This window comes from Ovis aries, chromosome 7, assembly GCF_016772045.2.
Source record: "Ovis aries strain OAR_USU_Benz2616 breed Rambouillet chromosome 7, ARS-UI_Ramb_v3.0, whole genome shotgun sequence".
Lineage (NCBI taxonomy): Eukaryota > Metazoa > Chordata > Mammalia > Artiodactyla > Bovidae > Ovis > Ovis aries.
The window spans coordinates 17,821,657-17,848,214 of NC_056060.1; the positions used below are offsets into that span (position 1 = coordinate 17,821,657).

At 37.7% G+C, this 26,558-nt stretch overlaps 1 protein-coding gene across 4 annotated transcripts in view; it reads left to right on the plus strand.

Moving 5' to 3' along the window:
- Positions 1 to 26,558, plus strand: part of LRRC49 (leucine rich repeat containing 49) — a 154,863-nt gene that overhangs the window by 74,197 nt on the left and 54,108 nt on the right. For all 4 annotated transcript variants that reach the window (XM_042252119.2, XM_012180868.5, XM_015096846.4 and 1 more), the window contains one exon: positions 18,005 to 18,152. In XM_042252119.2, the coding sequence (XP_042108053.1) occupies positions 18,005 to 18,152 (148 nt within the window). The remainder of the gene's footprint in view (positions 1 to 18,004; positions 18,153 to 26,558) is intronic.

The following is a 26,558-nucleotide window of genomic DNA, read 5'->3' on the forward strand; positions in this document are numbered from 1 at the left end:
TTAAATTAGAGTTTTCTCCATATACATGACAAAAAGTTTTTGAAGAGCCCTGATGTTCAAAACTGTGGGTCCGGATCAGTAGTATCAATATCACTGGGATCTTATCAGATATCCAGAATCTCGAGTGCAATTGTAGACCTACTAGATGAGACTCCTCCTTTTTAAAAGATCCCTGGGTAATTGAAATGTACGTTATAGTCTGGGAAGCACTGTCACAGAGGGTTCTGATTGTGCTGCTTTGCTATTTAGGTCAAATGTCCAGTTGGAACTAATCACTCCAACCACAGGCATATAGGTCACACTGAATGCTCAAGGTCACACTCAGTGCTTATAGAGACATATGTTCTCTGTCCTCTAGGACAATGCTGTGGATTGGGTTTGCTGCAGAAGAGAAGTGTTTTGTTATCAGGAGAAGCAGGGGCATAAGCGATACCCAAATACACTTATTTCCACTTTCAGATCTTGGCGCACGCGAATGTCAGAACTCACTGTTACTAGCCTCTTCACGTTGGATCATTTCATCCCACTTCATGTTTGTGTGTGTGTGTGTGCGTGCACGCGTGCAAGTGTGATCCTCCCCATCTCCCTTGCCTCACAGTACCATCTGTCTGACTGACCTAGATAACAGAGATTCTTGCTTCTTCCACAGCCTGGTTCTTCTATCACATTTCAGAGTCATATTTATCAAGTACATATGAATACTTTAGGATAGCCTATATATATGTACCTGTGCCTAAGTCTGAATTCACTTCCCTGTAGTCTTGGTAGGCATGTATGCCTCACTTACCCTCTTTTGTCTTGCCACTATGGCATTGATCCTTGGAAGTAAGTAACTTTCAAGTTACCAACTGTTAAATTGCACTGGTATTCTCTAAAAGGAGTCATGCTTTCAGCCCTCAGGAATTATAACTGCTAGTCACTACCTTAAAGAAAGTTTAATATACAGGGGAAGAGAAGGTTTTAATCCTTTACTTCTGTTATTTATAGTTGACCCTTGAACAATGCTGGGGTTAATCTGCTGATAATTTATAGTCAGCTCTCTGTATCTGAGGTTCCTCTGCATCCTCAGGTTCAATCAACCACAGACTGTGTAGTACTGTAGTATTTACTTCTGAAAAATATCTGCTTATAAGTACACAGTTCAACTCACATTGTTCAAGAATTAACTTTGATGCTCATATTTTCCTGGGTTTGTTAAGCTGTCTCCTGTTGCCTTTTGATGTGTCGTCATTCTTTGAGCATTCTTACTTTCTGGCACACTAGATGTTCCAAGCTCATCTTTACAGGGGTTCTGATTCCTTTTAGTGGAAAATAATATTTGGGAATCAAGATCTGAGTGTCAGATACGGTCATGGTTACTGAGCTGTCGTTGCTTTTAGGCCTTCCCTATGGATAGAATCAGGAAATGTGTGTGTGTGTATTGTATACATTTATCTATTTGTCTATCTGTATACATTTAAAACTATAGTTTTATACCAACACCTTCACGAATTCATTAATGAAACTTTGAATTACAATTCAATTCCGCAGGACTGATGTTAGCCATCTACCACAATCCTTTTCCATATTTGCAATTGCTTTCTCTGACATTGACTCCCCATTATGTATAATATATTTACTTATTTGCTCAGTCCTTGAATATATTGAAAGTAGTTTGAGAATTGCTAACCCACACTTCTGTGGGAGGAATAAAACTTCCAACCCTTATTTTTTTCACTATGCTGCACGGCTTGCAGGATCTTAGTTTCCTGACCAGGGATCAAACCCAGGCCCACAGCAGTGAAAGCTTTGAGTCCTAACCACTGGACTGCCAGGGAATTCCCTCAAAAAAAAAATTTTTTTTTTTTGGTATTGTGTTTTTATGTTTAGCCTAAAAGTATGTAATCAGAAAACTGTGTTTAAAGTTGTTTGGGTTAGTTCTCCTCTACCCTTTCAGTGTGATTATGTTATTCATTTAAGCAGTAAGATTTATCTGTTTGTTTGTATCCACTTTTTGTTGTTCTCCCCCAGCCTTGCTAATCTGATATACTAATTTTTCAGTTGTGTAACTGTAACATGGTCCCCAAACTCAACTATGAAGAAAGGGATCACTCCGAGATTACTTTCCGATTCTTTCTACCTCATTTTCAACCCCCTTCCTTTCCATCCTCTTGTCACCCACTCTTTTAGATAACCTTGTGCATTTCTGGTTTCTCTTCATGGGCTTTTTTGCACATATCAGCAGATACATGTGTAGTTTAGATGAACTCACACGTGTTTTTTTCCCCTAGTATTTCTGTGGCATTTCTAGTATTTGTATTTTTAGTTCCCTGATCCACTTGGAGGTTATTATTTTTTTGGAGGGGGGAATAAATAGCATGAGATTTGAAGTTTCGTTTTTCAAGCATCTACCCAGTTGTCCCAGAGATACTTACGTAAAAAGCCTATCTTTTCCTTGGTGATTTGGGATGCTACTTAAGTATCAACTTATCTAACCCCATTAAAACTTCAGTAATCATGAACTTGTTTTACTGTCTTTCTTCTTCTCCCACCTTTCGTTTTTCTCAGCTGCATTATTTCTACTTTATTGCACATAAAGCCCGTTATATAACATACATAGCATGTTGTTCTTTCACTTGGATTCATGCCTCTATTTTAGAGAGTCATGGAGAGTCTTAGATCTCTAATTAATTATTGAACGTGCATCATCAGTCCTAGTCGAGTTTCCTCAGTTGTCTCTCAGTGGATGAAGCTCATCTAGTATATTCCTCAGGAAGGGTTCATGGGTACAGAACATTCTGAAATCTTAACCTTGATGCTTGAAGGACTGTGCTCTGCGCTTAGTCACTCAGTTATGTCCAACTCTTTGCGACCCCATGGACTGCAGCCCACCAGGCTCCTCTGTCTATGGGGATTCTTCATGGAGTGGGTGGCCTGTCCCTTCTCCAGGGGATCTTCCCAACCCAGGAATCGAACTGGGGTCTCCTGCATTGCAGGTGGATTCTTTACCACCTGAGGTACCAGGGAAGCCCCACCTAAACATAACTTATAATGCAAAGTAGCAAAAGTGTGACCTATTAAAAAAAAAGGGGGGGGACATAAAAAATGAAATTCTTGCTCTCTTCATTTTTGCCATGAGGTTTTGTTGTTGTTGTTGTTTTTAATAGATCGTCTTCATTTTCATGGTTGTTTTTTCTGGCTTTGTTAGATGTCCCTTCGTAAAAATTTGTTTGGATCTGGTCTCCCTTGGTGACTTTGATTCTGCAGTGATTTTATCTTTTCCTTTCATTTCTTTCCCAAGTTCAGTCAACCCTGTTTTTGTTTCTTCCTGTTTATTGTCCATTTTCGCTTTTAGTTTTTGAATTTTATATTCAAGGTGGGTTTTTTATACTTTAATATGCTTATTTGAGGATATTTAATTTAGTATGGAATGTTGTATTACAGTTTCCTTGTTCTTCATGTTTGTTTTTGAAGGGGAAGGGAATTTTCATCAGCCTGAGTGGGTTTGATTTTCTAGTCTTAAAATATTTTATAGATATTTAGTCTATTTTTGCCAAGTTCCTTTGTGAGTGTGGGTGATTTACAAGACTCTTAGGTCAAGGGTTTCTTCTTCTGTCAGTGTAGCCAAGCCAAGTACGGGATGTGTGTGTGTGTGTGTGTGTGTGTGTGTGTGTGTGTGTGTGTGTGTGTGTGTGTGAATTTTGGGGAGATGGGGTTGTATATCTTCATTCTATTCTTTGTTTTTAGAGTTCTCTTTTGTCTTGCATTTTCCCCTTTTGCTCCTTGCCCATTTTCATCTTCACCATCCAATTTCCAAAGACCCCTCTTCTACCTTCTTTTCTACCATCTCAAGAGCATGTATTTTTGAAGACTGCGACTGCAAATCATGTGTTTTTAAAAATCCATTCTGTGTAGTGCTGGAAGAGCTATTGGAACGTTTCCAATATAGTCACACCTAATGTGGAATTTCTCTTTCTGGAAATGACTGTAGATTAGTCCTCTACTAGTTCCCCATTTCTCTCTTGTGCATGATTTTTTCCAAAGTGTCCTTCTGTATTGTCTACTTATATAGGTAATTTGATACTTGAGCATTCTCTTTTTGTTATGGGCATTGGTTTTATGTAATTTGCCTGTTGTTCTTATAGTTTTTGTATTGCTTTTTGAAAGACAGACTGGAGCATTGTGTTTATACCCCTGCATTTACCTCATATATATATAGTATACATGCATGTATGTGTGTAGATGTTATATCTATATACTATCTCTCCTATCAGAATGTAATTACCTTAAGAGCAGCAGTTCAGTTTTACTTATCTTTCTGCCCTTAGCAATAGTCCCAGTGCCTATCATACACAATGCCCTTTAAGCCTTTCTTTTTCATATTAACAATTGAAACAAAATTGTAGTAACTGCACATTACTGTTAATAAATTTTCCTTTTCCCAAAGGCTGCAGATAATTAAAGGAATGTAACCATGAAGTGAAAACCCTTCTAACTATGCAACTATGCCCATGTGGGCTAGATAACCAGCACTAGGAATTATTATTTGATAACCTGAATATATAGAAATTGCCATATTCCTCATGAATGAAGGAATATGATTTACATAGTACTATAAAATGATGCTGTTCAGTTTAGAGGAGAGCCCCATGGTTCCTGAATGGCTACATTATTATTATTCTTGTGACTTGACTGTAAAATGAAATGAGAGGTTTCAAGAATCTTCTGTTCAAATAAAGAGACAAGTAGCAGTGTTGCTTTATGCTACCACATTTTAAATTGGTTGGGAAGGTCAAAAGTACTGCAATGAATGTTTAATGTTCTGATGAAATCTTAAGGGAAATTATGTGTATTCACCAATACCAGTTTCACACTGAACTCTTACATGATCCATCCTGTCTGGATCATGCAGGAAATGAAATTTAGTGTAACTGCCGTTTGAATAAGAGACAGATACTTTGTCAGTTCATGATTCAGAAAGAGAAGTGATGGATAGGGATATAGGGATCAAACCTAAGAATATGTACAAATAAAAAGTTTAAAGAAGAATATGTATGGCAGAGTCTCCTTTGCTGTCCACCGGAAACTACCACAACATTGTTAATTGGCTATACTACATAAAATAAAAAGTTGAAAAAAAATAATATACATAAGATCTATGTACAAATGTTGTGGGCTGAATGAATCGTGTCCTCCCCTCACCCCTGCACATTCATATGTTGAAGTCCTAATTCCTAGTACCCGAGAATATGACCTTATCAGGGGACGCAGCATCTGAAAAAGTAATTAAGGTAGAATGAGGTCTTGTGGGTGGATCCTAATCCTGATAAGAATAGATGAGGACACCTACACCAAACAAGAAAAACCATGTGGAAATGGGGAGAAGATGGCCATCTCCAAGCCAAAGAGAGAGGCCTCAGAAAAGTGAACCCTGCTGACACGTTGATCTTGGACGTTTATCCTTCAAAACTATCAGAAAAGGAATTTCTGTTGTTTAAACTACCCAGTTTGTAGTACTTTGTTGAAAACCCTCTCAAACGAATATTACAAGGATACTCATCACAGAATTTTTTTAATAGCAGCTCAAGACAAAAACATAAGTGTCCAACAGTGGAGGCATTGTTCTTTTCATACGCCAGTTTACCTGTATGTCCTTAGGAGGAAATATTTCACTTGGTTTCTTTTTTTTTTTTGCCAAATTTTGGTTTTATACTTTTCTAAATTTCATCACTTTATTATTATTAAATTTCCTCACTGTATTAGGGGGTGAGGAAAAAATTTTATAATTAGGGAAAAAAGGCAGAAGAAACAGCTATGGAGAAGACTGCTGATTTAATCTCATTATACACTTAAGATTTTTTGTTGCATAATTATGGAGTGAGATAAGGTTTCAAAAAGATTTTTTTTTTCATGCATGGACACTGGTATAGTCAGAATAGATGCTAAATTGGATCATGAAGCCCCTGCTGTGTCAAGGGTTATATTTTTACTGCCAAAATAATAGGTGTTGCGGGGCACCTCAGGGCTGAGAGTGGGACAGTGAGGAGGGGCATTTAGGTGTTTTGAGAACAGCGGTGTTTATCAACTGTCTTGGAAGTTATCTCAGAATTTTAACTAAGGCAGTTAGTTATATCACATATATATCAGCCTTACATGTACATCTCATTCTTTTTAATGGCTGCATTTAATTTCATTATATGGATCACTCTCAATTTATTTAATCAGCCTCTTATTGATGGTCATTTAGATAGTTTGCCCTTTTTTTTGTTATTACAAGCAGTGTTATAATATGCATCTTTTTTAACATATTATCTTTGTGAAAGTGGGTCAGTATATCACAATGTGACTCTGGAGAAATCATCTTTCTCCTTAGCATTGTGAATCCTTTCCTAATATTAGCAAGGAGTTGTGAAGTTCACGTTAAAATCTGTAGTTTTAAGGGGATATTGAAGTTTAGGTCAGTGGTCTCAAATGTTGACTTTGTATTAGAATCACCTACAGAACTGTTAGGAATTATTCATCTATGACCCTACTCCTAGAGATTCTGATTTAGATCTGGATGGGTTCTAAGTATTCAATAAGCTTCACAAATGGTTCTGGTGCCCAGCCAGTATTAGCAGCTTCTGAAATACAGAAAAATTAAGATTTTAAAAGAAGACAGGGTTGTATGATTTGTCAGCATCTAACGTATTATAAGGAGTATGGGCGAGGAATTGAAGCTACCGAAGCTCTCATACCTGCTAGTAGGAGTGTGACTAGGTAAAATCATTCTGTAAAACTCTGGCAGCATCTATTAAGCTGAGCTTCTTAATAGCGTACTTTGCACTCAGCAGTTCCACTCCTAGGTTTATAATCCATAGAAATGCTTAACGTGTTCACCTGAATATTCTTAGTTGCACTGTTTGTAATAACCCCAGGCTGCAAACAAGACAGACGTCCACTAATAGTAGAATAGAGAAAGTAAATTGAATGCTATTTTTAAATAATGAAATATTACCCAGCAGTGAGAGTCATCAAGCTTCAGCTACATACAATGTGGATGAATCTCAAAAACAAACAAACAAACAAACAAACAAACACTAAAAAACAACCAACCAAAATGTGTAGCAAGAGAAGCCAGATTCAAACTAATGCATATGTACAATTTTATCTAAAACAGGAAATCTGTATCTATAGTGTTAGAATCAGGAGAGTGGTTACCTTTGGGAGGTTTACTGTAAAAGGACACAAAGGCATCCGAATGTGGGTAATATTTTAATCTGGGTACTGGTTACACGGTATATTCAGTTTGTTCAGAATCATCAAGCTGTATACTTGTGGTTTGTAGTCTTTCTGTGTATTGTATGTTGATACAAAGTTCAAAAATATTGTAAACCCATCATTAGGAGGAAGTTTCTCCAAAAAACAAAATCACTTCATGACAGAATGATCTCGGGTGGCCTCAGCCTGCAGCTGCTTGGAGCAGCACTTGGGTTCCCAACCAGAGACTGAGGCTGGGTCATGGCAGTGAAAGCACCAGATCCTAGCCACTAGACCAGTGGTCAGTGACAAGGCCCTGGCCCTTTGGCTTTGCAGAAAAGAATTTCCACAAAGACAAAAAGCAGTGAAACAAGTGTTTATTAAGAGGAAAAAGAATACAGTATGTGTGGATAGGCAGACTCAGAAGGAGAGTCCCTGAGATGCGCCTGTGTGGCAGTTTAAATCACGTATATGGGCTGTTTCTTCCAGTTTTCCTTTGGCCAATCATTTTTATTTACCTGGTTCACAGTCTATATTTGGTATATCTCAAGATCCTTCCATGTGTATACATGCATCTCTTAGCCAAGGTATCTGGATATAATGCAGGGTATCTGGATAGAATGTCCCTTGACATTGCTTCCCCTTTGGCCTGCAAGGAGCCTTTTCTACACATATGTGGTTGGGGAAGTCTTCTGACTTCAGGAATGAGAGATATGTGGTCCAGGCAGGGCCAGCCTTCTTCCTTAATTGCCTTGCTGTTATCTTCTTGGAGTTGCCCTCCATAGAGAATGAATCTCCACTGCTTTACCTTGAGGAGACCCTGCCTCAGGTCTCCTGCCTCACTTCCACTAACTGTAAAAGGAACTTGGTCTGCAGTGGTGTGCTGGAGGTAGCTTATACTGGCTCACTAGAACAATTTATGTGCATCTCATCACCTCAGCAACATTGTCCTTTCAGCTTGAAATTGGCCATGTTGGAAATATGTACACCATGGAAACTGGCAAATGCTATATCAGGTATTGTTGTTTTCTCAGAGAGATGCTTACTTACTCAGTACTGAATTTAGATCTCTTTGTATGTGGAATATTATTTAACCTGTTTCATAGCTAGTGTAATTAGTAAACAGTATAAAGGTTGAAAGTGACTAAAATGAGCATGTCTTTTAGAATTATCTTATTTTGAGATTGCAAAGAATCCTTTTTTTTTTATAAATTTAAGGAGGCTTATTTGCATTCACATATCAATTCAGTGAAAGGAAATATGTCATTAAGAACTTTCTTTGTCATTTTAAATCTGATTTTAGTGTCACAAATTAGCATTACAAGAACATTACCAGGTCTTGAAATTTACCCTCAGTACTCAGAGTAACTGTAAATCACCTGAGACAGAAGCTGTGTTTTTGTTTTTTCTTTTTTTGTTGTTGTTTAGTTGCTAAGTTGTGTCCAACTCTGCGACCCCATGGACTGCAGCACACCAGGCTTCCCTGTCCTTTACTATCTCCCAGAGTTGGCTCAAACTCATGTCCATTGAGTCAGTGATGTTACCTAAATATCTACCTCATCCCTTCGCACACCCTTCTCCTCTTGCCCTCAATCTTTCCCAGCATCAGGGTCTTTTCCAATGAGTCAGTTCTTCGAATCAGATGGCCAAGTATTGGCGCTTCAGCTTCAGCATCAGTCCTTCCTATTGAATATTCAGGGTTGATTTCCTTTTAGGACTTACTGGTTTTATCACTTTATTGTCCAAGGGACTCTCAAGAGTCTTCTCTAGCACCACAGTTCGAAGGCATCAATTGTTTGGCACTCAGCCTTCTTTATGGTCCAACTCTCAAATCTGTACATGACTACTGGAAAAACCATAGCTTTGACTATATGTCCCTTTGTCTGCAAATTGGTGTCTCTGCTTTTTAACATGCTGTCTAGCTTGGTCATGGCTTTTCTTCCAAGGAGCAAGCATCTTTTAATTTCATGGCTGCAGTCACCGTCCACAGGGATTTTAGAGCCCAAGAAAATAAAAGCTGCCACTGTTTCCATTTTTTCCCCATCTATTTGCCATGAAGTGATAGGACCAGATGCCATGATCTTAGTTTTTTGTAGGTTGAATTTTAAGCCAGCTTTTTCACTCTCCTCTTTCATCTTCATCAAGAGGCTCTTTAGTTCCTCTTTACCTTCTGCCATAAGGGTGATACCATCTGCATATCTGAGGTTGTTGGTATTTCTCCCCACAGTCTTGATTCCAGTTTGGGATTCATCCAGCCTGGCATTTCTCATGGGGTACTTTGCATCTAAGTTAAATAAGCCCGGTGACAATATACAGCCTTGACGTGCTCCTTTCCCAATCTTGAAGCAGTCCATTGTTCCATGCCCGGTTCTAACTGTTGCTTCTTGACCTGCATACAGGTTTCACAGGAGGCAGGTCAGGTGGTCTGGTATTCCTGTCTCTTGAAGAATTTTCCAGTTTGTTGTGATCTGCACAAAGGCTTTGGCATAATCATGGGAGCAGAAATAGATGTTTTTCTGGAATTCCGTTGTTTTTTCTATGATCCAGCAGATGTTGGCAATTATCTCTCTGTTGCCTCTGCCTTTTCTAAATCCAGCTTGAACACCTGGAAATTCCTGAAGCCTAGCATGAAGGATTTTGAACATTACCTTGCTAGCATGTGAAGTGAGCACAATTGTGTGGTAGTTTGAAAATGTTTTGGCATTGCCTTTCTTTGGGATTGGACTGAAAACTGACCTTTTCTAGTCCTATGGCCATTGCTGAATTTTCCAAATTTGCCGGCATGTTGGGTGCAGCACTTAAAAAGCATCATCTTTTGGCATTTGAAATAGCTCATCTATAGTTCCATCATCTCCACTAGCTTTGTTAGTAGTGATGCTTCCTAAGGCTCACTTAACTTCACACTCCAGGATGTCTGGCTCTAGGTGAGTGACCACATCATCATGGTTAACTGAGTCATTACCTGCCTTTTTGTATAGTCCTTCTGTGTATTCTTGCCACCTTTTCTTAATCTCTTCTGCTTCTGTTGTGTCCTTGCCATTTTTGTCCTTTATTGTGCCCATCTTTGTATGAAATGTTCACTTGGTAATTCCAGTTTTCTTAAAGAGATCTCTTGTCTTTCCCATTCTATTGTTTTCCTCTATTTCTTTGCTTATTTCTCCTTGCTATTTCTGGAACTCTGCATTCAAGGGATATATCTTTCCCTTTTTCATTTTGCTGCTAGAAAATGATCATTGTAGCCTTGAGAAAACTAATAGAATTGTCGTCTGCAATTATGAGACACTCAGCTCTGTGCTAGTGTCTGTCACGAGTGCAGACAGGCATAATAGATATTCCCTTGATTGAATTGTTGTCAATGGCACTGTTGTAACAAAAGGTATGTAAAGAGACATTTTAACAATTTTCTGTATTACATCTGTCAACTCTTTAACTCTCTACCTTTTCACTTTCCTTTTGACTTTATCCATGGCCTTCTATTTATTTCTATCTGTTGTCACTTTATCTTCTCAAGTTATTAAAAACTTTTATATGTAGTGATGGATATTAAACTACTTTAATAGCTTCCCCCAAGGGAAATTTGGAGTTCTTTTTCATGCTATGTGAAAACTTTTTTCCATCATGAGAAAAACATAGTGACTTATTATTAGAGGATATCTTGAGATTCTTTAGAACAATTCATTTCTAAGAACCCTTATCACCATGATGCACTAAAAATTCTAGTGACTAACATTAATTAACATGTATCAAATCTAGATGTTTACTTATTATGGAGCACCAAAAGAAACAGGAAAGTGAAAAAAAAAGTAAATGGAGAAAAAAAATATATGAAAGGAATATGTGTTAGTTTTGCTTACTGTAATATTAAAAGTGATTATTAGGTTCAGCAAGTTTTAATAAAGTTCCCCATCATCTTTTTGCTGAAGTGTTTTAGTAGTCATTGATGATTGTTGTCTGGATCCAGTCTTTCTGTAGGGATTACAAAATGATATTCTGTCATCCTTCATTTTTAAATCTGTGTTTCTTCTTTAAAGAAAACTTTTACTGGCTTTCTGGTTACCCTGAAGAACAATTTGTGCAGGAAAAATAGGGCAAATGCTTGACTCCCTTTATCTCCATCCCCTGCCTTTGACTTTTTTATTTTAATTAAAAATTTTTTTTACCTCTAGAAGATCTGTGCCTTTTCTGATCTTCTTGGAGTTTACTCATATTTTCAAATTTGTTTTTATTTCTTGAAATATATTATAATTTTTATAGTCTGTTTGATGATCATTTTATATGAAGAAGTCACAAGTCTGATAGGGTCACCTATTGTTTTTGCTGGCGGTTAGAGTGCTTTATTTCCTTTTGAACTGTGAACGGTTTATTTATCTTGGTACCTTGGGAATTCTTTGAGGTCTTATTTAAAGGTAGGTTTCTCCATGGAGAAGTTTTGTTTCTGTCAGATGCCTATAGGCATAACAAGCCTTTGACTTTTTCAAAATATCACTTCTCCTCTTGAAATATTTTAGACCACCCATTTAGTGTGGATTCAGGTTGCAGATTGTGGTTTGTGGTTACAAGTAACCAGGGAAGAATTTTCATCCTCACCTTAGCCCCAAGTTTTGAGATAAGGGATAGTCCTGGGGGAGTGGATAGAAAAGTTTGTAACACATTTTGAGACCCTAAGGCATTGGGGTCTCAGTGTATATGTGACTTAGTCAGTCAGTTGTTTCTGGATTCTTTGCTACCCCATGAACTGTAGCCCACCAATCTCCTCTGTCCATGGAATTCTCGAGGTAAGAATACCAGAGTTGGCTGCCGTTCCCTTCTCCAGGGGATTTTTCTGACCCAGGGATCGAACCTAGGTCTGCATTGCAGGCAGATTCTTTACCGTCTGCGCCACCAGGGAAGCCCCTGGGGTCTCAAGGTTATGGACAAGTCTCCAGGTATACTCTCCAACTTGAGTGGCCCCTGGGATTTGTCTTCTGTCCTCCAGCTTTAAAGATCACGGAAGCTGGAGCTCAGATTCACTGTGTTCACTAAGTGCCCTCATAACAGAAAGGTCAGTTTCAACATTCTGCTTGCCTCTCTGGCTTCCTACCTTTACTTTTTTCTTTTTTTTTGATCTGTGTAATTCTTATGTATTTTTTAGCAGGTCATAGATGCGTTTGAAAAGATTTTAAGAATATATTTTATTTTTAGTTGTTTAAAACATATTTATATTTTTCAGTTGTTTTTAGCAACAGCCTCAGTCCACAAACTTAGTTCATCATTTTATCAGAAATACACTGTCATTGTGTGCTCCTTTCTTTAACTGTCCTTCATTCTTTAGCACTTAGGTGTTATCCTATTGATCTATCTTATTGATATCTTATTGATCTAGCTTATTGATATTTATGTTTATTAACTATGTATATTTAAATCCTTGTGAGTACACTTGATTTATTCTATTTGATTTGTTCCATTTCATTTTAGCCTGCTAGACACATAGAAACTATTCAGTAAAATTCTCAATGATCAGTATAAAACAAGTGAGCTTTTCATTAAGGTTATCACAGAGTACATGGTATTTCATTGGTATGAAAGAGTAAAACCTATCTTACTTTTAGGAGAGAACTTTCTAATTAGAGAAATTTGACTGGCATTGAGGAATTTTTACTATATTGTATACATGCATATATGGAAATTTTGTTTTTTCTCTATTTTATTAAGCAAGCATAAAATGGGCTGAAATAGTTTATTTTCCTTTTGAGATGTAAGTTTTGGTCAGTGGGGACAGCTTGCTCCTCTATAGATTCTTTAGCAGATAGGAAGCAGATGTGGCATTGGAGGAGACTGCTAGGGGAAGAACAAATGTATGAGTAACCTGGAAAAAGATTAAAGTCAAACTATGAGTTAAATGTCAGCCTTTGGACCAAAACGTTTCCACTCTTGGTACTTTGAAGAGACCAGCAGCTGAGTGTTCTTAAAAAAGGAGAGACTGTTCTTAAAGCCAGTACTACTCCACTATACTTACTGTTATTTTTCCAAGTGTTTTTGTTTTTTAACAGTCTGATTCAGACTTTCTTTGGCTAGGTAGAATATAGCTCTTCATTAGCCTGTGTTTGTACTTAAGGAGTCTTGTTTTGTTTGATTAGAGAATGTCTTTAAAATCATGTGCCCTTTGTCAGTGTGTTTCAAGGAATGTCTGGCATGTTTATTGGTCAAATGCCTTACAGATGGAAATGAAATTTTGTGAGGAATCTTCTGGATCAGATATGAATCTATTTTTACTTTAATAAAATTATTCAAAGCATAAGACTTCGTTCTGGGTGTCAATACTAGCTGCTGATCCGGGAAGGATTGCCAGGAAAGTACCTGCTAAGGATTGCAGTGATTTTCCCATTCCTGGTGCCTCTTTTTGGTTGTGCTTGAATTACAGGCATAAGCCAGATGGGCATCCACAGGTCTTCTAGATCTCTGAAGTGCTTCATGATGGCGTTTACTGAGCCTGCTGTTTTTTCCTATTTTCACCAACATGCCTTACAGTATGAGATTTCACTGAAGACATTGTTTTGTTTTGTGTTTTGCCTTTCAGTTTTGAGTGTTGTTGTCATTCCACCAGTTAGTCATGTCTAGCGCTTTGCTGCTCCATGGACTATAACACACCAGGCTCTTCTGTCCTCCACTGTCTTCTGGAGTTTGCCTAAATTCATGTCCATTGACCCAGTCGTGCTGTGTAACCATCTTATCCTCTCCTGCCCTCTTCTCCTTTTGCCTCCAATCAAGCTTAGTGTTTAACAACACTCATTAGCTTCTGTGTTGGCTCAGATGGTAAAGAATCTGCGTGTAATGCAGAAGACCTGGATTCGATCCCTGGGTTGGGAAGATCCCCTGGAGAAGGAAATGGCAACCCACTCCAGTATTCTTGCCTGGAGAATCCCACGTACAGAGGAGCCTGGCAGGCTGCACTCCATGCAGTCACAGAGTCAACATGAATGAGTGACTTTCACTTATATTAGTTATTTAGTCATTAAAGAGAGTGACTCTAATATAATTGAAATTTATCAATCTGCTTTGAGGTATTATTTAGAAAAGTGATTATTTGCTTCTTTTAAAAAATGAATCCTTAAAAAATTCAAAAGAAAACTACCATGTGATCCAGCAAATCTTCTGGATATTTGTCTGAAGAAAATGAAAATATTAACTTGAAAATATATAAGCACTCCAATGTTCACTGCAGCATTATTTACAGTAGCCAAGATATGGAAACAACCTAAGTGTCCATTTATGGTTAAATGGATAAAGAGAATATCATACACACATGTGCAAGATAGAGTATTATTCAGTCATCAGAAAGGATGAGATTTTGCCATTTGCAACTGCGTGGATGGACCTTGTGGGCGTTGTGAAATAAGTCAGAAAGACAAATATGATCTCACTTATATGTGGAAGCTGAAAAATAAAACATTAAGCTCATATATAAAAAACAGATTGGTGGTTGCCAGAGGCAAGGGGTGAGGTGTTGGTGAAATGGGTGAAGGGGGCGTCAAAAGGTACAAACTTTCAGTTATAAAATAAGTAAGTCATGGGGATGTAACGTACAGCATGTCAGCTATAGTTAATGATATTGTATTACATATTTGAAGATTGCCAAGAGAATAGATCTTAAAAGTTCTCATCACAAGAAAAAAATATTCTGTAACTACGTATGGTGATAGATGTTAACACTATTTAATTATGGTGACCATTTTGCAATATATACAAATATTGAATCATGTGCATACCTGAAGTTAATACAATATTGTATGTCACCTATAACTTAATTAAAAAAATGAAAGTCTTGATTACAATATCAGCAAGCAGATATTGACAAATGGATTTTAAAGATTATATGGAAAAGCTAAGACCTAGAACAGCAACATGATGCTGAAAAAGAACAGAGTTGGAGGACTGATACTGTCCTATTTCAAGACTTACTATAAAGATACAGTATAATCCAGACAGCACAGTATTGGTGAAAGAAGAATAGAAGGTCCAAAAATATACCCACACAAATATAGTCAAGTGATCTTTGACAAAGGAGCATAGGCAATTCAATGGAGAAAGAATAGTCCTTTCAATAAATGGCACTGTGACAACTGAGTATTCATCTAAAAATGAATCTAGATGTAGACCTTATACCTATTGCAAAATTAACTCAAAGTGGATTATACCTAAATATAAGACACAAAACTATTGAACTTCTAGAAGAAAACTCAAGAGAAAATCTAGGCACCCCTGGGTTTGGTAGGTTTTTAAATACAACACCAAAATTATGATCCATGAAAAAGGAAATTGATAAGTTGGACATATTAAAATTAAAAAGTTATGCCTTGGAAAAGACACTGTTAAGAAAATGAAAAGAAGTCAGAAATATTTCAAAACATATTCTGATAAAAGACATATTCATGATATAAGAAAAAGAACTCTTAAAATTCAGCAATAAGGAAACGATTACAAATCTACCTGAGAACTGAAAATGCAAAGAAGATATACAGATAGCAAATATGCATATGAAAAAATGCCAGCATCTTTGTCCTTTGGGAGTTGCATGTTAAAACTGTGAGACCACTGAACACCTATTGGAATGGCTAAAATTAAGAAAAAACTGACACTTATGAAATGCTGATAAGACTATAGAGCCGATAGGAATTCAAGATGGTACAGCTACTTTGGAAAACAATTTGGCAGTTTCTTACAAAGCTAAACATAGTTTTACTGTACAATCCAGCAACTGCACTGTTGAATATTAACCAATTGAGATGAATATTTATGTTCACACAAAAACCTGAAGATGAATATTTATAGCCGCTTTATTCATAATCGCTGAAAACTGGAAGTAACCAAGATGTCTTCAGTAGATGAATGGACAAACAAATTGTGATACAGCCAGAAAATGGAATATGATTACTGAGTGATTTTTTTTTAAGGAAGCTATGAAGCCACAAAAAGATATGGATGAACCTTAATTGCATACTGCTAAGTGAAAGAAGTCTGTCTGAAAAGGCTGTAAACTATATAGTTCCAACTATATGAAATTCTGGAAAGGCAAAACTATATAGACAATAAAAAGATCAGTGGTTGCTAGAGATTCAGGGAGAAAGGAGGATGGTTAAATGGGGAATTTTTTAGCTCCATGATAGTTTCTTGGTGGATACATGACATTACGTGCTTGTCGAAATTCACAGAATTTTACAGCATAAAGAGTGAACCTTACTGTATGCATATTAAAAAATAATTTAGGAGATTGGAGAATCCCAGGAAGAAATGACTATAGACTATAACAGGAGAATGTAACCACATTTCAATTGTATGGAACAACCTTCTTGAAGGTGTGAGCAAGGAAGAGTGGCAGGGGAAGGTGCTAACCTAAGTAACTTTGGAAATGAGTCTGTAAGACTAGATGCAAAAGGAATTACACATTATCATTATGCTTTCGTTAATAAAGTGATTTCCCAAGGGGGTACAACAAATTGAAAATTCTCATAGCACTATACGTATATTCTGGAATTAATAATTAAATGGATGAGAGATGGTGACAGCCAGATTTCTCCTGGTTGGAGTAGGAATTTACAGGTAAGTAAGGGGAGAGGTTACAATGATCCTTTTGGTGATAGAGTTGGAAACATCAGTTTGAACTCATGTTTAGCTTAATATAGACACAGATGGTTAGAGAAAAAATATACATATATACACAGGTTGGTATACATGCATATATTTCCTTGCTCTGTCATCAGAGGGCCTAAAAGAAATGACACCTCATAGTAAATAGTACACCTGCCACCAGATCTTTGTTTCTAATGGCATTTCCCAATAAAGGAAACCATGGCTTCTTGAAGAAATGGCAGATGCTAAGACTAGAGTAGGAAATATACAATAGAGAATCTTATAATGCTGGAAAGTAAGGAAGTGCTTAGAAAAACCAAAAAATCCATGTTAATAGGGGTATGTCAAAGGGACATAGGAGCCAACTGAGAGAGCTTCCAACAGCCAAAACTGGAACAAATTGAACAATAAAAAATAAAGATGTACTGGATTATAACCCAAAGAATGAAATGAAATGTCCATGGATAGAAACCCAATACAAATAAATAAACAAGAAAAAGACAACCTTCCTTGGAAGAAGAATTCCAATTAATTTATGTAGATACTATGCCCTCAGTGAGACGAAACTGAACTTCCACTCCCTCAGTATGGGCTGCACATAACGACTTCCCCCCAAAGAGTTCAGTGTGGAAAGAAGGGGAGAGAAGAGTAACTTTACACTGGAGGAGCCTAACAAACACTGCTTCAGTCAGGTGATCAAGGTCAACTTTCAACAGTGGTGTCATATTCATTAATAGTATGTACTGTAATCCTAATCATGAAAAAAATCAGATAAATTCCAATACAGGATCAGCCTACAGAATAATAGATCGGTGCTCCTCAAAACTGTCAAGGTTATCAAAAATGTCACAGCCAAGAGGAGCCTAAGGAGACCTGGCAACTAAATGTCAGGTGATATCTTGGATGGGGTCCTGGAATTGGAAAGGGGCATTAGACGAAAACTAAAGAACTCTGGGTAAAATACTGAGTCAGTAAGAATATATCAATATTTGTTCATTGATTGTAAAAAATATACTAATTCATGAAGTTAATAATAGAGGAAACTTGGTGTGGAGCATGTGGGAACTCTGAACTGTCTTCTCAGTTTTCTGTAGGTGTTCTAAAAAATAATGTATGTTAAACAAAACAAAGTGTTATTTGAAGGGCTTGCAGTAATCGGCTGGTGTCTGTCTCTCCTCAGTTTTGAGAGTGTTTGCTGCCTCGCGGACTCCACTTCTCTCTCCGACATTACCTTTGATGGCAATCCCATAGCTCAAGAGTCATGGTACAAGCACACAGTCCTTCAGAATATGACGCAGCTGCGCCAGCTAGACATGAAGAGAGTCACAGTGAGTGGGAGCGCTTCCCAAGTGCTCGCCGCATTGGTTACTTAGCATGGGCTAGGGAATTAGAGTGCACAATCTCTGCTTAAAATGCTGATTTTTAACAATCTATGGATTATCATGACTATATACTTCATAATTATAATGACAAACTTTCTTTTTTACCTCCTACCCATATTCCCAATTTCGTTGAATTAAGTTCCTAGCTTTCTGTTTAAATTAATCACCATGCTTGTTTTTCATTCTTGCTTAATGTCCAGCTAACAGTTTACTTTGGAATAGATGTGTAAGGATTTCATTGGTAAGTTACATAGTATAATGGCTAAGATAGGTGCTGGAGCCAGACTGCTTGAGTCTGAATCCTGGCTTAACCATTTTCTAGTCGTATGACCTTTGACAGTTTACTTAACCTTTCTATCTAATTTTCCTGAAAGTAAAATGGGGATCATAAGTATGTCATATGATTGTTGTCAAGATAAAAGTGAGTACTAAACCTTAGAACAGCGTGAATCTTCCAGGAAACATAATATGCAGCTATTATTATTATTCCTTTTGATGCTATATTTCTCGAAGTATCTCCTTTTCTATTCATTCTGTCTCCATGGTAGACATTGTTCACAGTAGGAGTTTTGATACGGCTCCTGAGCTAAGTGAAATGCTGCTTAGAGTGCTCCTCCTTTGAGGTGTACAATGCACACAAGCATGCTTTAGCCTCTAAGAAGTTCTGTAATAAAGAAACTTGCCTGAATTCGTTTTGTTGCATCCCAAATTTATTGGAAGAGAAAATATCTGTTAATGATCTCAGTTTGATAATCTCTGACCTAGAAAAATATCTTAAACCTCCACTGTTTTCTTACTTTTAGACTGTGCTAATTTCATGTGGATTTTTTTTTTTTTTTTTTTTTTTTTGGTCCATATCCTGTGTCTGCTGGTTTCTTAGTTCTCCAGCCAGGGATTGAACTTGTACCTTCAGCAGTGAAAGCACAGAGTCCTAACCACTGGAAAGCCAGCAAATGCCCTGATGTGGATTCTGAGTGATCATTTAGGTTTATTCAGTTGCCAGTTGACTCATTGCCTGTCCACTGGTTTCACAGTGTGTGCCATTCACATTTCTACCTTTATTTTTGGGGGCTCCAAAATCACTGCAGATGGTGATTGCAGCCATGAAATTAAAAGATGCTTGCTCCTTGGAAGGAAAGTTATGACCAACCTAGATAGCATATTGAAAAGCAGAAGAGACATTACTTTGCCAACAAAGGTCCGTCTAGTCAAGGCTATGGTTTTTCCAGTGGTCATGTGTGGATGTGAGAATTGGACTGTGAAGAAGGCTGAGCGCCAAAGAATTGATGCTTTTGAACTGTGGTGTTGGAAAAGACTCTTGAGAGTCCCTTGGACTGCAAGGAGATCCAGCCAATCCATCCTAAAGGAGATCAGTCCTGGGTGTGCATTGGAAGGACTGATGTTGAAGCTGAAACTCCAGTACTTTGGCCACCTCATGTGAAGAGTTGACTTATTGGAAAAGACCCTGATGCTAGGAGGGATTGGGGGTAGGAGGAGAAGGGGACGACAGAGGATGAGATGGCTGGATGGCATCACCGACTCGATGGACATGAGTTTGGGTAAACTCCGGGAGTTGGTGATGGACAGGGAGGCCTGGCGTGCTGCGATTCATGGGGTCGCAAAGAGTCGGACACAACTGGGCGACTGAGCTGAACTGAAGTGAATATTATGGACATCATGGTGACTAACAGGCAAAGTATTGATGAATTCGTAAACACTAGGAATCTCCTAGGGTTCCAGCTCTGTCTCTGCTCCAGCGTGTAGCAAAGGTTCTTTGTCTTCTCAGTTTGCTTGGATCTATACTGGCCGCTCTGTCTCATACTTTTGCTCTTATCTTCTTGTCTTTCTTAGTTAAGGATCTTTAGTACTCTTTTCCTGTTGGGGTTGCAGTGAACAGGGTGAGAAATGAAGCTGACCCATTTATATAAATTAGTAATTATATGGTGCGTTTCTCATAGTAAATTTATGTCAGTCTTGTCTACTCAGCTAATGTATATGGTCCTTAAGGGCAGAAGCCATTCTTCATCTTCCTTGCCTGATACATGGAGTTGTTCTATACATGTTTATTTTCTTTCCTTCTCTATCTCATACAATGCTGAGAATATAGTAATATTCAGTAAAGACTTTGGGGTTGAGTAAAATTTGCCCTTTCCATGCCTTAAATAAAAGGAAAGTTGTATTCGTTGTTCAGTCATAGTCACGTCCAACTCTTGGTGACCCCATGGACTGTAACCTGCCAGGCTTCTCTGTCCATGGAATTTTCCAGGCAAGAATACTAGAACGGGTAGCCATTCCCTTCTCCAGGGGCTCTTCTGGACCCAGGGATCAATGGGCTTCCCTGGTGGCTCAGACAGCAAAGAATCTGCCTGTGATGCAGGAGACCTGGGTTTGATCCCTGGGTCAGAAAGATCCCTTGGAGAAGGGAATAGCTATCCACTCCAGTATTCTTGCCTGGAGAATTCCATGGACAGAAGAGCCCAGTGGGCTACCGTCCATGGGGTCGCAAACAATCTAACACAACTGAGCACTTAACACTTTTCACTTTCATGTCTGAAATAAGGGAGAACAAGCAATACTATCTATAATCATTGTCCTTGTACATTCCCTAAAATGTGCTTGCTGGGTAAGGAGATGAGGAAAATCCCCTGGGATGGGAGAGGGCCAGCTCTTCTGCTAAATATAGAGCAGCAATCCTTGTGCATCTGTTCCTCCACTGTTAATTTTAGAAATTCAAAATTTTTTAATGGAAATAATCTCAAAGTTACAGAATAGTTGTAAGTACAGTACAAAGAACTTTGTTTTATTGAATGATTTGAGAATAAGCTGCTAACTCAATTCCCCAACTGCTCTGAATACTTCATGGTATATCTTGTAAGCAAAGACATTATCTCATGTAAACACAGGATAACCAACACTGTCAAGAAATAAACATTGAATGATTGCTAGTGTCTAATCCTCACAGCACATTCACATCTTACCAATCATATTAATACTGTTCTGTGGGGCAGAATGACCCAGTTTGGAATTACACACCGCATAGGGGCACATTTTGTTTGCAGGTGTCTGTTGCCACCATATTTCCTGAACAGTGTCCTAGTCTTTCCTTGACTTCATGACTGACATTTATGAAGATTACAGGTCAGTTATTTTATAGACCGACCCTTAATTCAGGTTTTAGTTGATGTTTCCTAATGATCAATTAATAGTTATAGCTTTTTGGCCTGAATATCACACCAGTGATTTTGCATTTCTCTTACTGTATCCTGTTGAGTGTTCTGCAATGTATATGTATATCTTTATTGATGTTGTTTACTTTAAGATGGTGTCTGTGAGCCTTCTGCATATGAAATTATTCCCATTCCCTTTTCTTTTGGTGTTCTGAGGTTAAATTTCCAATGTGGAGGGCAGGGTTTCTCACACCTCCAGTAAGAAATTCTCAGAGCACCAGCTCAGTGTTCAAGAATTCAATTTGGACACCATCCACCTGGAGATAGCATCAGATTCCACAGGTTGAGGGCTCAGTCTGGAAAACTGCACGTGTACCCTCCCTGCTCTGCCAGACGCCAGTAACAAGTCCAGGTTATTACCTGTACTTCTGACCTACTGGAAGAAACTGTTAGGTTGGCCAAAAAGTTTATTTGGGTTTTTCCATAACAGCTTATGGGAAAACTGGAGCGAAATTTTTGACCAATCTAGTACTTACTAGGTCACCAGTTTATTGTAAAATGATATAACTCAGAAACAGCCAGATGAAAGGGATACACAGGGCTTGGTGGGAAGGGCCAAAGAGCTTCTGAGCATACCACTCTCCCCAGATGTCCAGGTTTCACCAACCCCGAAGTTCTCTGAACCTGTCCCTTTGGATTTTTTATGGAGGCTTCATTAAATAGTCATGATTGATTATATCATTGGCTATTGGCAATTGATTCAACCTTCAGCTCCTCTTCTCTGGGGGTGCTATGGAAAGTTCCAACCTTCTTAATTGCCTGGTTGGTTCTCCTGGCAACCAGCCTCCATCATTAGATGAGGTCCAAAAGTCATCTCATTAATGAAACAATAGACACTTTTATCACTCTACACACTTAGGAAATTCCTAGGGTTTGAGGAGCTGTGAACCAGAAACTGGGATGAAGATCAAACATGTATTTCTTACAATAAATCATACTATCACACTTTTGTAATTCTGTACGTCATAAAAGTTTCAATTTATTAACATTCATATCAGTATAGACTCATGGTATTTTGTCTCACCTTTTGTTTATACCTTTTTAGTAACTTTAATTTGTAAAGAATACACCTTGTAAAAGATTTTCTATAGATTTTTCAACCTGGGCTAGTATTGACAAACAGTAGCCCATGAGTAGGCCACCTGTTTTTATAAATAAAGTTATATTAGAACACAGTCATGTCCACTCACTTATGTATTTATATCTGCTTTAATGCTACACTGGCAAAATTGAGTAGTTGTTAAAGAAACTATGTAGCCTATGACCCTAAAATATTTGCCATCTGGCTGGAAAATTGTACTGATACCAGTTCTGTAGCTACTGTTTTCTACCTGGAGTGGATTACATAGACACCTCATGAACTTGTGTATACTGTGGTTATGGTTCCCCACTGTGTACCAAAGATACTGCAGTGAACTCACAGGGGTGTTGTGGAGTATTTTTAATTTTCAAGCAAAAGGCAATGAGATTTGGTATCTGTGAGACCCTGAGAAAACTACTAGCTTAAGGTAGTTTACCATCTCAACGTTAGGTCACAATATATTTCTCTCTATGGCATTATATCCTGGCAAAGCTGAGCTTTCAGTGACTGTTGTGATAAAAACAAATACTAAAATCAGTATAGAGCAGGAAATGAGGATGACAGTATCCAATCTAATTCTCATATTTGAGAAGTTGTGTAATGCCTTACAGGTACACACATTTCATTAGTAAGTTATTATAGTTATTCAATAATGATATTTTTATTTAAATTATTATTTTTGAAATGATCCCCTGGTGGCTCAGCTGATAAAAGAATCTGCCTGCAATGAGGGAGACCTAGGTTCGATCCCTGAGTTGGGAATATCCCCTGGAGGAAGGGAATGGCTACCCACTCCAGTATTTTGGCCTGGAAAATCCCATGGACTGTGTACTCCATTGGAGTTGCAAAGAGTCGGATATAACTGAGCGACTTGCACTAAATTGCTAGAACATGAATCTTGTTGTTTACTAACTACTTAATAAACAGAGCTATAACATATTTTTTCTGACCTAGTGAGTGGTACCATGAAAAATTCCTAAGACAAGTCTTAGGCACCTTAGAGTTTCTGCACTAGGGTATGTATTAGACTCTAGAGATGACAAGATCAGAATTGCAATTAACAGCCTCAAGTTACTTACAGTCAAGTACAGAGGCAGGCATGCAGCCAGATTATAATGCAAAGTGATAAACTAGTTAGATAAAATTGATTGAAAAATAGATATGTGTATGTTTATACACACACACACACACACACACACACACAGCACCATGATATCAAAGAACAAAGCTGTCCTATGTATACTGGAGAAATAGAAAAAATTCCAAAGGAGAAAATACTTGACTTGAGACTTGAAGAGGGCCAGAGACAAAGGATAATATATCAGTAAGAAAGTATTCTGGAGAGAGAGAAGGCACACAAAATGCAGAGGGGTGTGAGGATATAGCAACTCAGAGCGGTTCAACATGGCTGAGCACTGAGTGTTCATAGGCGAGAAGAGCAGCAGGATGAGAAGAGATGCATGACCAGTAAGAGCTGAGTCATGAAGAGGGTGTTTTATGCCATAAGAAAGAGTTTAAATTTTTGTGTTGAATGTAGTAGGAAACTCTTGAAGAGTTTAAGATACTTAAATTGGATTTGCCTATTGAAAAGGTTGTCTGAGTAGCAGCCCAGAGGACAAATTGGGAAAGATAGGATGAGTGATAAAATGAGAAGCAGGGTTAGTCAGGATAAGAGCTTCTGGGGGGTCTGATCTAGAAGAATGGCAAGAGATAATATGGGATCTCAAGATAACATGAGTTGCTGGCCTCTATTCCTATTTTGCTTTTCTTATCTATGTTGGGAAGAATGACTTTTAGTCAGTAAAGAGAAGTAGATATAAAGTGAAATAATAAAGTGAATTTTCACTTTTTAATAAAGTGAAAATAAAGCGCTGGATAGGTGAATAAAAAGTTTGAATCCGGACCTATTCAGGGCTAAATGTCCTTATGGGGATTCCCAGGTGGCACTAGTGGTAAGAATCTGCCTGCCGATGCAGGAGACTAAGAGATGCAGTTTTAATCCCTAGGTCAGGAAGATCCTCTGAAGTAGGAAACGGCAACGTGCTCTAGTATTCTTGCCCAGAAAAATTTCATGGACAGAGGAGCCTTGGAGGGCTACAGTCCATGGGGCTACAAAGAGTCTGACACAACTGAGCACATAGCCTAAAGGGCCTCATAGTAAATATTTTAGGCTTTGGGGGATATACAGTCTGTGTTGAAATCTATTCAACTCTCTCATTGTAAAGTAAAAGCAGGCACTAACAATACATAAAAGTGAGCATGGCTGTGTTCCAATAAAACTTTATTTACAAAAACAGATGGCATGCTGCATTTGATCTGTGGGCTAGAATTTGCCAATCTTTGATCTAGGGCAGTGAATGAATGTAGTGAATACATTGCTAGGCCTTTGAAAGTTATATCTGGAAAGCAGTGTAGAATAGTAGAGTAGCTAAAAGGTAAGATAAACTAATCTCTCTTTTTATCTTGGATAGAGAAAATATTGTGGCAAATTATGACAATAAACTTGAATGTAGATTATGAAAGAAATCTAAATTGGATTATTTAGATGATTTGTGAGTACTTAAGGAATTGATCACAAGGAGGCAGTATTAGTTCACTAAAAATAATTTGTGCCAGACAAAATTAGGCTACTATTTTAGATATTATAAATAGACCTTCTCAGATGAACACTATAGAGAGACAGTGTTTTGGTATCTAAGCGAAGCACTGAGTGAAGTCTTTTATGGTAGCACATTGAGTAAATTGTATGACAACATAGTTAAGTGGATTTGTGATTCGAGTATACCTACAGAACAGAAAGTAATGGATTAATGGCCAACCTGCAGAGAAATCTGTACTGGGGTGCTCTGAGGGTTTTTGCTCACTCTCATTCTCTTAAACATGTTTAAGTACTGACTAGTTGAGAGCATTATATTATTCTAATAAAATATATAAATGACAAACTAGGGAAGTTAGAAATCCTGATATACCAGTTGATCAAATCAGAATCCAAAAGAAGCTCAATAATTAAAAAATAAAAATAAATAAAATAAAACAAGGTTTGGCAAACTACAGCCTGTGAGCCAAATCCATCCCAGCCTGTTTTGTTTGTTTGTTTGTTTTTTGTTTTCATAGCTCTCAAGCTGTGAATTGTTTTTATATTTGTGAAGCACTGTGAAAAAGAAAAAGAATATGTGCTGGAGATTTTATATGGATCACAAAGCTTCATAGACTTGCTATCTGGCTCTTTGTATAAAAACTTTGCCGACTTCTAATCTATAAATATAAGCAGAATTTAGCAAGATAAAAAATAGATAAATTGAAAATTCTAGACTTAACTTCTTAACAACAAACATGACAGTTCTCAGCCAAATGCAGAGTTGGGGGAAAGAGAATTAGCATGTGTGAAAAAGACTTGCATTGAAATTGATACGTTCAGATTGAGTTAATTATGAAATATGATTGTTTGAAGTTAATATGGCTTAAAACAATATTCGTTTATAGAAATAGAGAATTTAGAAAAATGGACAATAGTTCACTTTTTTTTTTGTTAAATTACCCCTGAACTATTAGTTTTAAAAAGGTGAATACAAACAAACATTTCCAGAAAACCTAGCACAATTCATTGACAAAGAAGATATTCCAGTAGTGTTCAAATATTTTTATGACTGTACAAAAAAGGAAGGGATAGACACATTTTAAAAAATTAACTTATTTATTTTAATTGTAGGCTAATTACTTTACAATATTGTGGTGATTTTTGCCCTACATTGACATGAATCAGCCATGGGTGTATATGTGTTCCTCATCTTGAACCCAGCTCCCACCTCCCTCCCCATCCCATCCCTCTGGGTCATCCCAGTGCACCAGCCCTGAGTGCCCTGTCTCATGCATTGAACCTGGACTGGCGATCTGTTTCACATATGGTAATATACATGTTTCAATGCTCTTCTCTCAAATTATCCCACCTTCACCTTCTCCCACAGAGTCCAAAAGACTGTTCTATACATCTGTGTCTCTTTTGCTGTCTCACATATAGGGTAATCGTTACCATCTTTCTAAATT